Source organism: Diabrotica undecimpunctata, chromosome 5 (genome assembly GCF_040954645.1).
Source record: "Diabrotica undecimpunctata isolate CICGRU chromosome 5, icDiaUnde3, whole genome shotgun sequence".
NCBI lineage: Eukaryota > Metazoa > Arthropoda > Insecta > Coleoptera > Chrysomelidae > Diabrotica > Diabrotica undecimpunctata.
In genome coordinates this window covers 93,833,563-93,848,218 of record NC_092807.1, presented here as the reverse complement: position 1 = coordinate 93,848,218, position 14,656 = coordinate 93,833,563, and the positions used below count along the sequence as shown (strand labels likewise).

The 14,656-nt window shown below is 32.4% G+C and overlaps 1 protein-coding gene across 4 annotated transcripts in view; it reads left to right on the top strand.

Annotated features, from left to right (window-relative positions):
• The window catches only part of LOC140441477 (START domain-containing protein 10-like), a 62,751-nt gene extending 62,365 nt beyond the window's left edge, over positions 1-386 (top strand). For all 4 annotated transcript variants that reach the window (XM_072532218.1, XM_072532221.1, XM_072532219.1 and 1 more), the window contains exon 6: positions 193-386. In XM_072532218.1, coding sequence (XP_072388319.1) covers positions 193-249 — 57 coding nt within the window. In that variant the 3' untranslated portion in view covers positions 250-386. The remainder of the gene's footprint in view (positions 1-192) is intronic.
• The last annotated feature ends 14,270 nt before the right edge of the window (positions 387-14,656 follow it).

The following is a 14,656-nucleotide window of genomic DNA, read 5'->3' as shown; positions in this document are numbered from 1 at the left end:
TTACTAGTATCTATCTTAGACAATGCATTATTTATTTTTATTGGCAGATATCTTCTGATAAGTTATCGAGTTATAAAATCATTATCATTAGTCAAAGATGATATAATTTGTATATGTCTTCATGTAAATATGTAAATATAAAACAACTTCTATGTTTTAGCATAAACAATTAAAGTAATTCTTATTTTTTAGTGTGTTGGACATGACCTTCTACCCGAAAATCCCGGAGAATGTGACGAAACCGAATAAGGGTACCGAGACAACGAATTTTATATTTTGAACGAAGTCAACTCTAAGACTTCGATTCAATTCCTTGTGATAAGCATTTCAAATTCTATAGTATAATATATACCACAATATCTTGAATATAGCATTTAAGTTGTAAATTATTATTTATTTATTTTAAAGTTACCTTTTGTAGTTTAATTTTTTGTGTTATGAAAACCATGTACACTTGTACATTAATAATAAGGCGAAAAAGTTTGCATTGTAGAAGATATTTGCTGCCACTAACACTTTGACAAATTATGTCAGTAAGAGAAATGAATCAACTTTACTGTCCATGTAGTTGGAAAGTATTCAGAGTACGCATGCGTCTAGTAGAATTTTAAATATGCACAAATTGTTAGTAACGTTTTGTACAGGGTTTTTAAACACTTTAATTGTATATTGGTGGAAACTTATTTGGTGAAAAAATATTGTAAGCCTATTGAAGGAGCCCAATACGAATAACCGCCTCCACTTACTAAACACACCTATATAGATAACTTTTTTGTTGTTTATATGCAATGATTACTATGTACATATACTATAACCTTTTTCTTGACAAATACTTGGTCAAGGAAAATGCAGTTGGACCAAGATAAACCTAACAGTTTGCCTATTTTAAAACTTGGGCAAAGAAGAGTTTAGTTTTATCTAAATAAAATAAATTTTATGTCATGAATATCTTTACGGTTTTTTTCGACTAAACCTTTGAATAAAATTATTAATAATATGTTATTAAGAAATTATTATGGGGTAAGTAAAAAGTTTTTATACGTTTTTCTTATTATTTGTTTCTTCTGCTCTGATAATCTGAAATAAAAACATTTTCTAGCTTATTGTTTTGTGTCATCTACGCCATTCTAATCATGACATAGATAGTGCGTTTGAAAGTCAAGTCTGGGCTACCAATACTCACACATATTATGATCTTTGAATTAGAATTTGTAAATAAATACTCATGTATGGTAAAAAGCAAGTACATAGAAATCACGATAAAATTCTGGTGTTAACAAATTCCAAGCACAAAGACTGCCTTACATAGTTTTACTACACTACTGCGGATATGCTACTTTTTACTGTTGATGTTGACTCATTTTTCGGACGTGGAATTTGGTGGGCAGGCATAAGAAAATTGTTAACGGAATAGTCTCCTTTTTGAAGATAACGGGGTGCCATCATGCATTTTATTAAGACAGTCGGGGCTCTTTGCGATTTCAATGGATTCTCGAACATTCATTGTTTATAAAAACGGGCGGAAGCTATGGAAAAGAGTAATGGCGGATAAACGAATGGCAGAAATTTTGTCGAAATTATGGACTGAAATTAATGTTCCTATATTTTGTTACGAGTGATTTGAAGACCTACTGTACACTACATATATATATTTAGGGATTCTACAGTATTCACTGCCTTCCCTCGCTCAACCGTTTCCATCTCTCTCTGTTGTTCCATTCTCCCTCTTACTCATGGCGTCGTCTACTTCGTTCCTCCAGGATTTTCGGGGTCGTCCTCTTTTCCTCCTTCCTATGGGGCTCCATTCGGTTATTCTTTTTATCCATCTGCTGTCGCTAGCTCTTCTTACATGTCCATACCACTTTAGTCTTTTTGGTTCTATATATGTTAGTATGTCTGTTTCTATTGATGTTCTTTGCTTTATTTCGTCATTACTTCTCCTATCCATTCTTGTTACTCTGCAGCATCTTCGCAGGCATTCCATCTCTGTTGCTATTATCTTACTGCTTGTACACTACAGTGAGAGACAAATACCACTTTCCTTTTAGAAACCAATTTGCATAATTCGTTTTAAAGAGGGTGACATATTATGCACCAGAAAGTATGAATTATAAGTCTGTTTTATTTTTCTAAAGTCTATATACACGCCTATTTTCTATGTATTATTAGTTACCGATTAGACTCTAAAAATGGAAATTCCATAGGAGTGGGTCAATAAATTTTATCGATCTCATGAGAATCTTAAAAAATAGCAAAAATCGAGCAACATTTATTTAAATAACTTATAAAAACCGACTTTGTTTGAGACAAAATACAAAAATTGCATAAAAAGCTGTACTCTACACTTTTAAAATGCTTTTTGATTTTTTTGATAGAACACTCTGACCAAAAGATCGAATTTTTACCGTCGAATCGATACAAATTTTATTTAAAGTTGATGTCGCGCGCGTAACTGAAATTCAAAATTGCCGGTCGCTTCAGGCGTTGTTTCTGAGAGAATCGTTCATTCTACATAAAAAGTGTTCTAAACATGGCTGTTCAAAATTTTCTCAGCTACATTTTATATTTGATTTTTTTGCTACCAGTTTTTGTACGGCGTACATATTCTTGTTAAACGATTTTTTCCGCTTTCCTCTCTTAGAAGGGAGGTTTGACGGGGAAGCCAGGGTAGGAGTGGTAAACTTGTGTGCATCTGTTTTGTGGTCCCAAAATTGATATTTTCAGGAAAATTCGTCTTGTATTGATTGATTTTTAGAGGTTCAATGTCATTTTCGTCTCTGACGATTGAAGTATTGTACGCTCTTACGAAATTTTATAGTCTTTGCACTTTTAACTCTATAATAATTGTTATTTGCAGCCTTGTTTATTTCACTAAACCGACTTAATTATGGATTTGTCAATTGTTATATATTAGCAGATTATTCTAGATTTTATAATCCACGTTTTGGAAACCCATTATTATTTAACAGATAATATATAAGCTTAAGGCAATTTGCATTCGATAAAAAATTATATTGTCATTTTTCTTTTATAATAAGATCAATCTTTGATAAGAGATCTTTATTTATTAGCGCATAGCAAAGGTGATAAAGTTCCTCTTTGAGGACAACCCTTATAATGACCGACCGATTTATCTCCAACTTTACTCCTAGTACTGAATATGGATTGAATTCATTTTATTCCAGAAGTCTGCTAGTTGTGGTTAGTATATGCTATGAAATGACACCTTATAGATATCTACGAGCAGAAATGGACGACATAACCTGTTTAAAACTTTTTTTTTTTATTTTATTGATAACAGCATCAACCACTTTGGGTTATTAGCTGTACAATAGTAAACATAGTAGTTTATTACATAGATTCTTAAATTTACAACAGTATTTTTGATTAATTGCTAGGTTTACAATAAGGTTAGAATGTAATATTTTACAATTTGTAATTAGGTTTTACAAAACATTTACAGTTACAGTTTTTTTAAAACATTAATATCTTTTAGGGAGTAAGACATATTTTTAAATTTACAATGTGCTCCTTAGACTGCTTTTATATTGTTAGGTAGTGAGTATTTTTGTCTTTCGCTGATATATTTAGGACACACTATTAAGATATGTTCTACATTAATGTCGCAGTTGCATAAGTCACAAATAGGGCGATTTGATTTGGAGATTAGGTAGCTGTGAGTCTGACATGACCTATACCATTGATTATAAACCACCCACTGGGTGGTTTATAATCAATGCCTATACGTAAACGGGTTAGCTTAACAAACAGCTAGCGATTTAAATATAACTCGCACCAAGATTCGGTTGAGGGCTTTTAGGGCTTTACGATGTGTAGAGTCGATTGTGAAAGATTTCATTCGTTTTTCCATTTATTTGTCACTTTTTCTTTAAGGAACGATTTGTAATCGGAAACAGACACTAAGTTCACTAACGCTGAAGAGGCACTGTGTATTGCTTCCCTGGCATGAAAATCGTACTAGCTGTCTCGCGTTGTTTAGCAAATGTAATTGTTCTTTTATTAAAATACCTATGGGATTACTTGTATATAACTGTTCTATCGTATGTAATGCACTGAGAGTCGGTAATTATGACAGAATTTAGAATTTTTTGGGTACGTATATAAATGAGGGCTTGCAGAATTGAGTATAGTTCTTCAGAGTAAATACTGCAACTGAAAGATATTTTAAACTATAATACAATGTTCGGAGTTGTAACTGCTGATCCCATACCATCAATAGTTTTGGATGAATCTGTATAGATATGACAATGATCTGGGAAAGAAGCAATTATGTTGTGCAACAATGATTGAATAATTGTTGCATGGGGATCTCAAGCTTATCGTATTTAGAAAGAGTTAGATCACATATTGCAGACGGAAATGTCCAGGGGGGAGGTGTGACTGTATTGGTCTGATCAAAAAATTTTGTGAATTCAATATTATGGAGAGAGATATATATTCTGATTCTCTCGTAAAATGGAGGGTTCGTCCTTTTTTTATTTATATGTTTCTTTGAAACGTTCAGCGTTAATATGACGAAAAGTAGAAAGCAATTTTACCACACATATGGATGATGCGTATGTTAATGATAATTACATTATTCTAAAATTTAAAGGTGGTTCCCCGGTTAAACATTGTAGAATTTTAATGGGGCTAGTATAAAATGCTCCTGTAGCTATTCTTAGTGCTGTATTTTGTATGACTTTTAGTTGCGCAAGAAGAGTCTCCTTTGCAGATGAGTATACAACTGATCCATAATCAAGTTTTGATCGTACTAGTAATTTGTAAATGTGAATTAGACTTTTAAAATCTAGGCCCCAATTACGATTGCACAGTGTTCGCATTAAATTAAGACTAAATTGACAAGATTGCTTAATTTGCATAATATGGTATTTCCAAACTGTCTTATCAAAGATCATTCCTAAAAATTTTAAGTGTTCCACATAAGTTAAGTTGTTTCCATATAACTGAAGATCTGGATTTGTAGAGTGCTGTTTTTTTGAAGATAAAATACATTTGGTTTTGGTTGTAAAAAATTGCAATCCCACAGCTTTTGACCAGTTTTCAAGGTGATTTATTGCATATTGTAAGTTTTTCTGTATGGAAAGAATATTTTTTCCTCTTGAATATATAACCAAATCATCAGCGTATGTATAACCTTGCCTTAACAAGTTTTGGAAAGTTTTCTAAGATTTCGTTTATCGCTACTAAGAATAGTGTTGTACTAATAACGGATCCTTGAGCTGTTCCATTTGTTTGATCTTTAGTGCTGGATATTTTACCATTTATCTTATCTTTAAATTGTCTCTTATTAAGAAAGTTATGAATAAAATATAGCATATTACTTTTAACACCCCAATGACTAAGTGTGTTAAGAATGTTGTATCTCCAAGCCATGCCAAACGCTTTTGTTATATCGAAAAAACAGCAAGACATTCCTGTCCAATTGGAAATGATTCATGTACTTCGGACTCCAGGTCTATTAAATTATCTGGTGGATCTGTTCCTGCCAAAGCTGCTTTGTTCATTGATTATTAATTTATTATTCTCCAAAAACCATCTTAGTCTATAATTCACCATTTTTTCCAAGATTTTGCACATTGTATTGGTAAGAGAAATTGGCCCATATGAATTAGGATTAATTCGTGATTTATTTGGTTTTAGTAATGGAATTATTATCGCCTGCGTCCATTTTGTGGGAAACTCATTATTTGTCCAAATTCTGTTATATAGGTTAGGAAGATTTTTTTTCCATTATTTGGTAGATTTTGTAAGAAACTAACAGGAATATCGTCTGGTCCTGGCCAGATTTTTTGCTGGTACTTAAAAAGTAATTAAGCTCTTCCATAGTAAATGTTATATTAAGAGGATTATCTTCATTGTAATTCAAAATCTATTAATTGATTTTCCGAAATCATCTTAGTATTGATAAAATCTATAGAAAAGTTGTTATTGCTGGATTTCATTTCAAATTGCTTTGCTAGTAGTTCTGCTATGTCGTTATTAGATAGGAATATGTCATAGGAATGGAATCCTTTTATGTGTATTTCTTCCAGATATTTTTCTAACATTTTTCCATACGGTGCTTATAGGCATATTGGTATTAATAGAAGACATAAATTGTTGCCAAGATTGTTTTCTGTTCTTTTTAGTTATATATCTAGCTTGAGCCCGTAATTTCTTATATTCTATGGTATTTTCAGGTGTTTTGTGACGTTTTAATTTGTTAAAGGATTTTTTATATTTTTTTATTGTCAGTACATTCGGCGTTCCACCATGGCAGTGAATTTCTTTTATGTAGAGTTTGTGTTTTACCGATATGTTTTTCACCAGCAAGATGGATTAGTGATATAACCGAATTTAGAAGTTTATCTATGTGATGATTTCCGGTGTTTTTAAAACTTTGAGTAAGACAATGCAATGCGTCTATGGTGGATTTACTTGATTGATAGACAATTGATTATTCTTCGTGAAGCGGTAGATCTGATAAGTATATACTTTTTATATACGTGGTTAGTAAAATTTAGTACACATTTAAGGTTAAATATACAGTCTATTGCAAATTATCAGTTTAGTTACATAGCTATATATGGGGTTTAAAACCAAGTATGTTGTAGTGGATATATAAGAAGGTGGTAAAAACAACGATCAGGGTAACCAAAGTTGCAGCAAAAAAGTGCCAGCCTCAAACTAAGCAAGATAACAGACTTGGCTTTGTACTCGTGTGACTTGCTAATGTACCTCGTCCTTTTTACATAGCTATAAGGGAGAGGGCAAGAATGGGATATTATATGCGAAAAAAACTAAGCAACGTATCGGTAAGATCAGGAAATAGTTATAGTATAAATAAAATTAAAGATATCGAATTGATGATGATTTCTGACCATACGATACCTAGATACAGCCCCAAAGTACCTTTCCACGTGAAGAATCCAGAATTAGATCAGTGGCATAACAGGTTTCCTTGTACACATATGCCAATTAAGGAACACCTCCGTACAGTGGGACTGTTTGATAGAGACTTAAGGTGCACGCTATGTAGCAGATATCATTCAAGTATATCTTACATGACTTACTGCGACTTATTAGATTGTAGGTGTCAAACACTTTTCATAGACTACTGAATCTCTCCAAAAATATATGGTACCCATCCTGTAGACCTGTATACGCTGATACAGGGTTCCAAAATCCTTGAATGGGAGATATACAATAACACAACTGACTACAGTACGAACTGTTGAAAACAGACGGCTTCCATGAAAAGCAAACTTGTCTGACTCATTGTTGAATGAAAAATGTCCGTCTTGTTGTCGCCTACCAAAACAGAGGTTTTTTGTATCCAATATAAATTTTGTATTTGCTTTAGACCTCTATCATCTATTCCCATTTAACAAAATTCAAAAAGGGCCCTATAAACCAGAACTAAATTAATTTATGTACTTACCATGATATTTGGAGTAATGTCAATTCTAAGAACAAAGCTTTCTCTTTCCCAATTCATCTCTATAACCGAATTGTTTGTTTACCATGGGTTTTCAGTATTTATGTTTAATTCTATTGAAAATTGGTTCAGCAGAAAGGGCGGTTTATAATACTAAATAGTCTCAAGTCTTTACATAATTAGATATTATGTTTTTGGAAGTGGGATAAATATACAGTTCAGCACTATGTATGAAATTTTTCAGTTTCGTAAATGTAGTTTACATATTTCTTAGCTGTAAGATATTCTCGTCACTTAAGAATTTAAGCTACTCTAACAGTATTTGGTCAGATTATGTGTTTTTCACATTTTAGTCTTGTTTGATGACTTTGCTTTTAGAATATTATATACATATACATATAAATAAATCAAGGGAACTCTGTCAGGTGTCAGGTGATAGGATTTATCAAATACAAAATAGACATGGCAACGTGCCAAAAGGACCTTAGATCCACAGTGAATTAACGGCTTAACGTACAGTGCTCTGCAGGATGTCGTTGGAAAATGGAGTGGACTGGGCGTACATTGATAATTGATATAAAGAAATAAATGATAGTAGCTTGCTATAAAGGCATTATTCTCATAGCGCCTAAACTGCTTAACGTACAGTACAGTGCGTGTAAGGTGTCATTGTAAAGGGTATAGGTTGAAGTGTACAATTATGTAGCAAAAGTTTTATAAATAACATTTTTTATTACAAAATTTAATTATTGAATAATTTTTAATAAAAAATTACTTTTGGTAATGTAGTTTTCATGGTAGCCGAAAAGTCAAGTGTGTGTTTTATAATTTGCTGTTTATTTTCCACATAATAAGATATTTGAAAAAAAAAAGACTAGTAACTATGATCTTCCGTTCAGCTATCCAAATAGTCTTGGGCTCTTTCAAATGACTAAAATGTTTTAAAAGTACTAACAGATAATCAAATTAAAGCTGCCATACGAAAATGGACCTAGCTTCAAGATTATGTATTCTTTCTATATTTACACCGCACTTTTTCGATAAAATGTTTATTATAAAATTAAGAGTTTTTGTAGTATAGTTTATTTTAGTGTACGAAAATCGTTAAACGTGTAAATTAAACACATAAAAAATGTCTGAGGAACACTTTTACTCTTTTTATCACAAAAAACTTCACTTCTTGTTTAAATACATACCATTTGATTCGTAAATTCACTCTGTACAAGTCAATGTCATTATAATCAATCAGTCAATTGCCCTGTCTTTTTGGCAGATCGGATCGGAACTAGTTATGGTAACCCCGTTTATGCCTTCGCCTCTTCAAGGAATGGCTTCTTTCTTTTCCTTTTTTAGAGAGGAAAAGAGGAAGGGAAGATAGAAAGGAGTAGGTTGTCCTGTAAGGACCTTTGCAGTTACCTGTGCAGACACAAGATTAGGAGTAGAATAATGTTTTAAAAAGTTATTTTAAAAGATGTAAAATAATGATACAAAATTATGTTGAAAATGATGTAAAATGATGTTGAAAGATGATGTTGTAAGATGGTGCCGTAAGATGATGTGGTAAGACGATGTTGTAAGATGATGTGATAAGAAGATTTGTAAGATGATGAAGTAAGATGATTCGTTAATCGATATATTGGTATCAGGTTATGTCCGAGAGAGAAACTGTTGCAATTTTTTACATAAAAGTTGCCGCTCTTTCTTCTCCGATATACAGAATTTTCCTACATCTAATGGTTCGTGAGAAAAAATTCCATTAAATACCTAAATGTCCGGAACAGTTTGTCAAAATAAAAATTAGATGTATTTTGATTAAGAGTGACGTGTTGATTTCAAAAATATATACATATGTTTCTGAGATAATGCACCGTTTGGTCGAAAAATGAAAAAATAATGAAATTTTATTATCCTTTTTTCATTTTCCCCGTCAAACTGTGGGTAGAGGATAGGAAAAATATACAAGTTTGGAATAAACTGGATCAAATTCATTACCAACATCAAAAATAATGAAAAAAAAAATCGGCCGTTTGCTAAAAAATATCGAAAGGTAAAAATATCGCTTGTTTTTTTTTTTAATTTGATAATTTTCGATAATTCTTAGATTCGATAATTTTAGAGGAGTAGCTTCTAGGGCAATATAGTACTCATCAGAAAGTTAGTGGCCTGCTAAGGGAATCTCGGCTTCTTCAACCTTGTATTTTCTCCTACATGATCACCTGCTGCAGTTCGTATCGCTCGTCTCTTATAACATGAGAGTGTAGTAATCTATATGGTAAACTAATTATATTTAAACAAAATTGTTAAGGAACTGTGGGTCAATGGACATAAGTATTTAGTCCGTGTTTTGTAACACGGACTAAATGTAACTTACTTAAGTAAGTTACTTAAGTATACTGTACTTAAATGTAAGTGCTGTAAATATGATGGAGGATGGCCTAGCACCAGCTCATGTTAAAAATCATTTTGACTTCTCTTAGAGCGTGATTTTGCGAGTCGTAAGCCAATTTTGTGGACCTAGCACATATCCACAAAATTGTTGTATTGGGTATTTAAACCGTGAAGAATAGCTTACACGACGCTAACCAGCACGTCTTGATCGACAAGACAGTCTGTAATACAGAGGTTGCTTATTTATACGTTGGTTTATAAGTTATGACCATCGAACTGTTCCCTTTTTTATTAGCGCACTTTAAATCGGACCACTATAGTGACCGTAATTTAAAACCTGTTTTCCTTCCATGTTCCATGAATGATACAAGGCTACATAATGCATAAACACTAAGAGTGCTTTTATAATGAGAATATTACTGTAATGTTTTAGTTTATTTATATTTTAGTTTTTGTTTACAGTTTTCAAACACTTATTTTAATTCTTTTACCATGGCACTAAAACACTATTAAATAGTTTATATTATTTATTACTTAACGCTACCAATTTATTTCTTAGATTAATTCCAAAATCTTAATTGATCTGCATATATATTGTACCCCAATGTCACTAAAAATCTTGCGATGGACCGTCGACTCCTTCGATAAGTTTTTAGGCACCCTCATGACGTCTCGAATACTTGCTTTATTGAATCATCGAGAATAGATAGGCACGTAACGGTAGGACAACGCCATTAGGATGGGCATCAGTAGCGTAGCGAGTCGGTTGATGTAACATAACTCTATTTAACAAAGTTGTTAGACTTTTGTGGCCGCCGTGTATGTATCTGATAGCTTAAGGGATGGACCACTGCTCATATGCACAATTTTCATATTCACCAAGGTCTTCAATGTCTGACTGAATTTATTACATCAAATAAAATTCACCTTTTAATTTAAGGACTATCAAGATGGTTTAAAGCTGTAATTAATGCTGGTAGCATTAATTTTCTTTTATATTTATAAATATTTTTCTAAGAATTTCGAATAAATTATTCTATTTTTTAACTTTGGTTTGATTAATTTGTCATAGAGAAATTAAAATAAATTTATTACTGATCCATAAAGAATTATCGCGTTAATACGCCACTTTTTTAAAATCCTACACTAAATACCTAAAAATGATGTATACACGAGGAAAAACACTGCTCCTCAGACATTATTAATGTGCTTATATATTATTTAACTAAGATAACAAATATAACTTAATGTCGAATAGAACACAAAACACCAATTTGTTCGATCTGTTTTGTCCATATGTCTTCCATTCTATTTGGATGTTTAAGACAAAAACGTTTTGTTCTAAAGCTATTTTATTATGGCGTTTTAATATTATTTACTATCTTTATTGGGAGTAAGCTACAATTTTATTAAAATACGTTTATTTTAACGTTCCGAGTTCCACTTCAGACATCGTTGTCAAAATACAAATTAAACAAATTATTTTTGTATTATGGATATTACGTCTCTTTATTGAGAATAGGTAATTTGATTACATCAAATTAACTTTTACTTACGTTTTCCCTGTAAAAAGAGAAGAATAAGTAAACTTGTTAATGCTAATGTAGAGGTAATCGTGGACAAAGAAATTATTGATAATACCCTGAATAATTATATACGAAATTTATTTATTGCAATAATGAAGATGGTATGGAGGCTTCCATGATTCAAATGAATGAAAATGATCAGTAACCATCCTCGACCGAAGAAGAAATTAGAGAAGTCATATTAAACTGAAAAATAACAAAGCCTATTCTTCGGATAATCTCTCTGCCGAACACATCCATAAATTAATTTGATATCTGACAACAAAACGAAACAACCGCAGATTGGAAATTGATATAGGTACTGTGTACACTTCACAAAAACGGAGACATGGTGGTGTGTGATAATTATAGATGCATCACTCTACTCAATATATCATATAAAGTACTGTTCAATTAACAAACTAATCCTCTCCTACGCCGAACGAATACTGGAGAATTAGTGCGGCTTCCGGTCCAGTCAATCAACAATGGACCAAATATTTTTTTGTATAGTGAGACAGATTCTTGAAAACAAGCTCTAGAATTCGGCGTCGACAACCACCCAAATCATCAAGTAGTGTAAACAGTGGGCATATTTAATTTTTATTGTCACACTTAGTAGCTACTTCTCAAGAAAAGGAGATATGTTATTTTATTTTGTGTTAAATTTGATCGGAAACAATCGGGTTTATGGTTTTGATATATGTCTGTTTAGCTGAAACGTAACGTTAGTATCTCTGTTAATATCTTTCGCTAATTTTCTAATACTAATCATAATTTTTCCGTATCTGTATGACTATGAGGTGGTATCTACACCTACGAACTACCGGACTACTTTGTGAACTACCAAAAAGCATTACGTAATTTAAACAACGTGTTCTAAATTGAAATTGTGGTTAATTCTCATTAAAGAAAGTTAATAATAAAAGCTTCTTATTATTAGAGTAATGAAGTGAAATTTCGAATTTGGCCAGTAAACACAAATAAAAGGTAAATAGAAGCATCGCATAGAAAACGTGATGCTTTACTTCTTCTGCTTCATTTCATGGCTTCCTTGTTTCATTTATTTACATTTAATTCGTCATATGTGTATTTCCATACATTTCACACATATAGTTTTTATTAAACATTATTTCAAATAGTTTGTATTTATCATCCTAATTCAATGCTTTTGTAACTTTTACTTCTACGTTTATGTTGTAGGTTATTTTTTATTTTTAGATAATTTTAACTTACCGCTAACAGACAGAAGACTACGCAACATCAAGAATGTAACAAAATAGATACAACATGAAACTATCGGAACGGTAAAGAATTCTGCTATTTAATCACTTATGTGCAATGGCTATCATTACGGCTATCTTCACCTTTGACTTTAATACTGCTACTCCAAACAGCTCAACAGAGTTACAATTGTACAATTCTCTAAATTGTTTAGCTAGGATATACATCGTCGGCCTGTTTCCCTTGCCCAGTATCTTTCTCTGTATAATGATCTGCAGCAACGCATATCTCCCACCTCCCATGACATGACCCAGATACTGCAATTTCTAATTTTAATTGTATTTAATATCTCTTTTCCTTGTTTATTTTTTTTTAAACGTCGTTGTTCGTAACCTTATCGTTCCAACGTATGTTTTTCAATGCTTCTATTCTGTTACTTATATCCTATTTTAGCGTCCAAGCCTCCATTCCATATAATAACACAGAAAATATATAACGTCTCAGTATTTGTACTTTGAGTTGTACTTTTCTCATATTATTGAATGTTGATCGGGCTTTTCCCATACGTGATTTGATCTCCTTTGTTTAATCGTTGTTTTAAACGATTGTTCCCAATTATGTATTATGTCCACCTTTTGAACGAATTCGTCCCTAATCCATAACCTCTTTTATTAGTATATCTTTACAATGGTCATGAATTTGTCTTTTTGATATTTAAAGTAAGTCTGGCCTGTTCGGTACTATCTACAATCTTATTGATCAAAATCTGTAATTCTTTAATCGACTCTGCGATTACTAACGTATCATTGGCGTATCTGATGTTATTTAGAAGTTCTCCGTTGACTTTAATTCACTATATGTTCCTTTCTTCTTCTTGATGTGCCTATCCGTTACGAATGTTGGCGATCATCATGGCAATCTTTATCTTATCTGCAGCAGCGCGAAAAAGCTACACACATGTTGTATTGAACCAGATAATGTTCCTTTAGTTCCTGCTAAAAGAAAATCTAAATTAAGACTGTACAAGTCAATTATTATACTCAGAATGATATTTGGAAAGAGATGAATTGACAGGAGAGTAGAGAAGGCGCCGCAATGCTGAATTGGTGACTCTCTGGTACTGAAAACATCGTCAGACATATAAAAGCTAACCGGATAAGATCGGCAGGTCATGTGGTAAGATCAGAGGAAGGCAGAGTGCTGAATACAGTGTTTTTTGAGAGACCAGACGGTAGATTAGTAGAGCGTCCCAGAAAAAGATGGAAGGATAATGTTGAAGCTGATTTATCTAGGATTGGGTACAAAAATGGAAAATGGAAGCGCAAGATCGTCGAAGATGGGGGGTTATAGTGGATGCGGTGAAGACTCATCAATAGTTGTAAAGCCAGTCAAGAAGAAGAAGAAGTTTCTTTAGTGCTTTCTGAACCATCTCTTCTGAATATAGGTTAAGAGCAGCCGAGAAAATATGCATCCCTGCCTTACCCCTCGTTGTATTTATATTTCTTCTGTTAAATAGTTGCCAACTTTTACAGATACAACTTGAATATGATTACTACATTATGATTATGATTGCCAACCACCGTAGGGAGACGGCACTCTACAACAAATTCTAAGAAGAAGAAGATTATTCTAATATCTTTCATATCTCTCAAGGGTAAACAAGGCCTCTCTTGTACCCATTGCGTTTCTGAAGCCAAACTGACTGTTAATAATATTTTCTGTTAATAATCTGTATCATATATGTTGTATAAGTCTTTTAGTATATCTATTTGATCTTCTGCTACTAATTTAGTAATTTCTTCTGGTATCTCGTCAGGACCTCTAGCTGTATTATCTTTTGCCAATTTTACTGCATGCACGACTTCTTCTTTTGTTATACTGGGCTCAGTTTCTCTACTATTGCATAATTCTATGTTTCCTGTTGGCCTCTCATGTTTTAAGTTCCTGTGTACATCGTTTCCATCTTTCTATTTTCTTGTTGCTGTCCAGGATAATTTTACCAATTTCATCTAATACATAACTACTGTGGTTTGTTTTT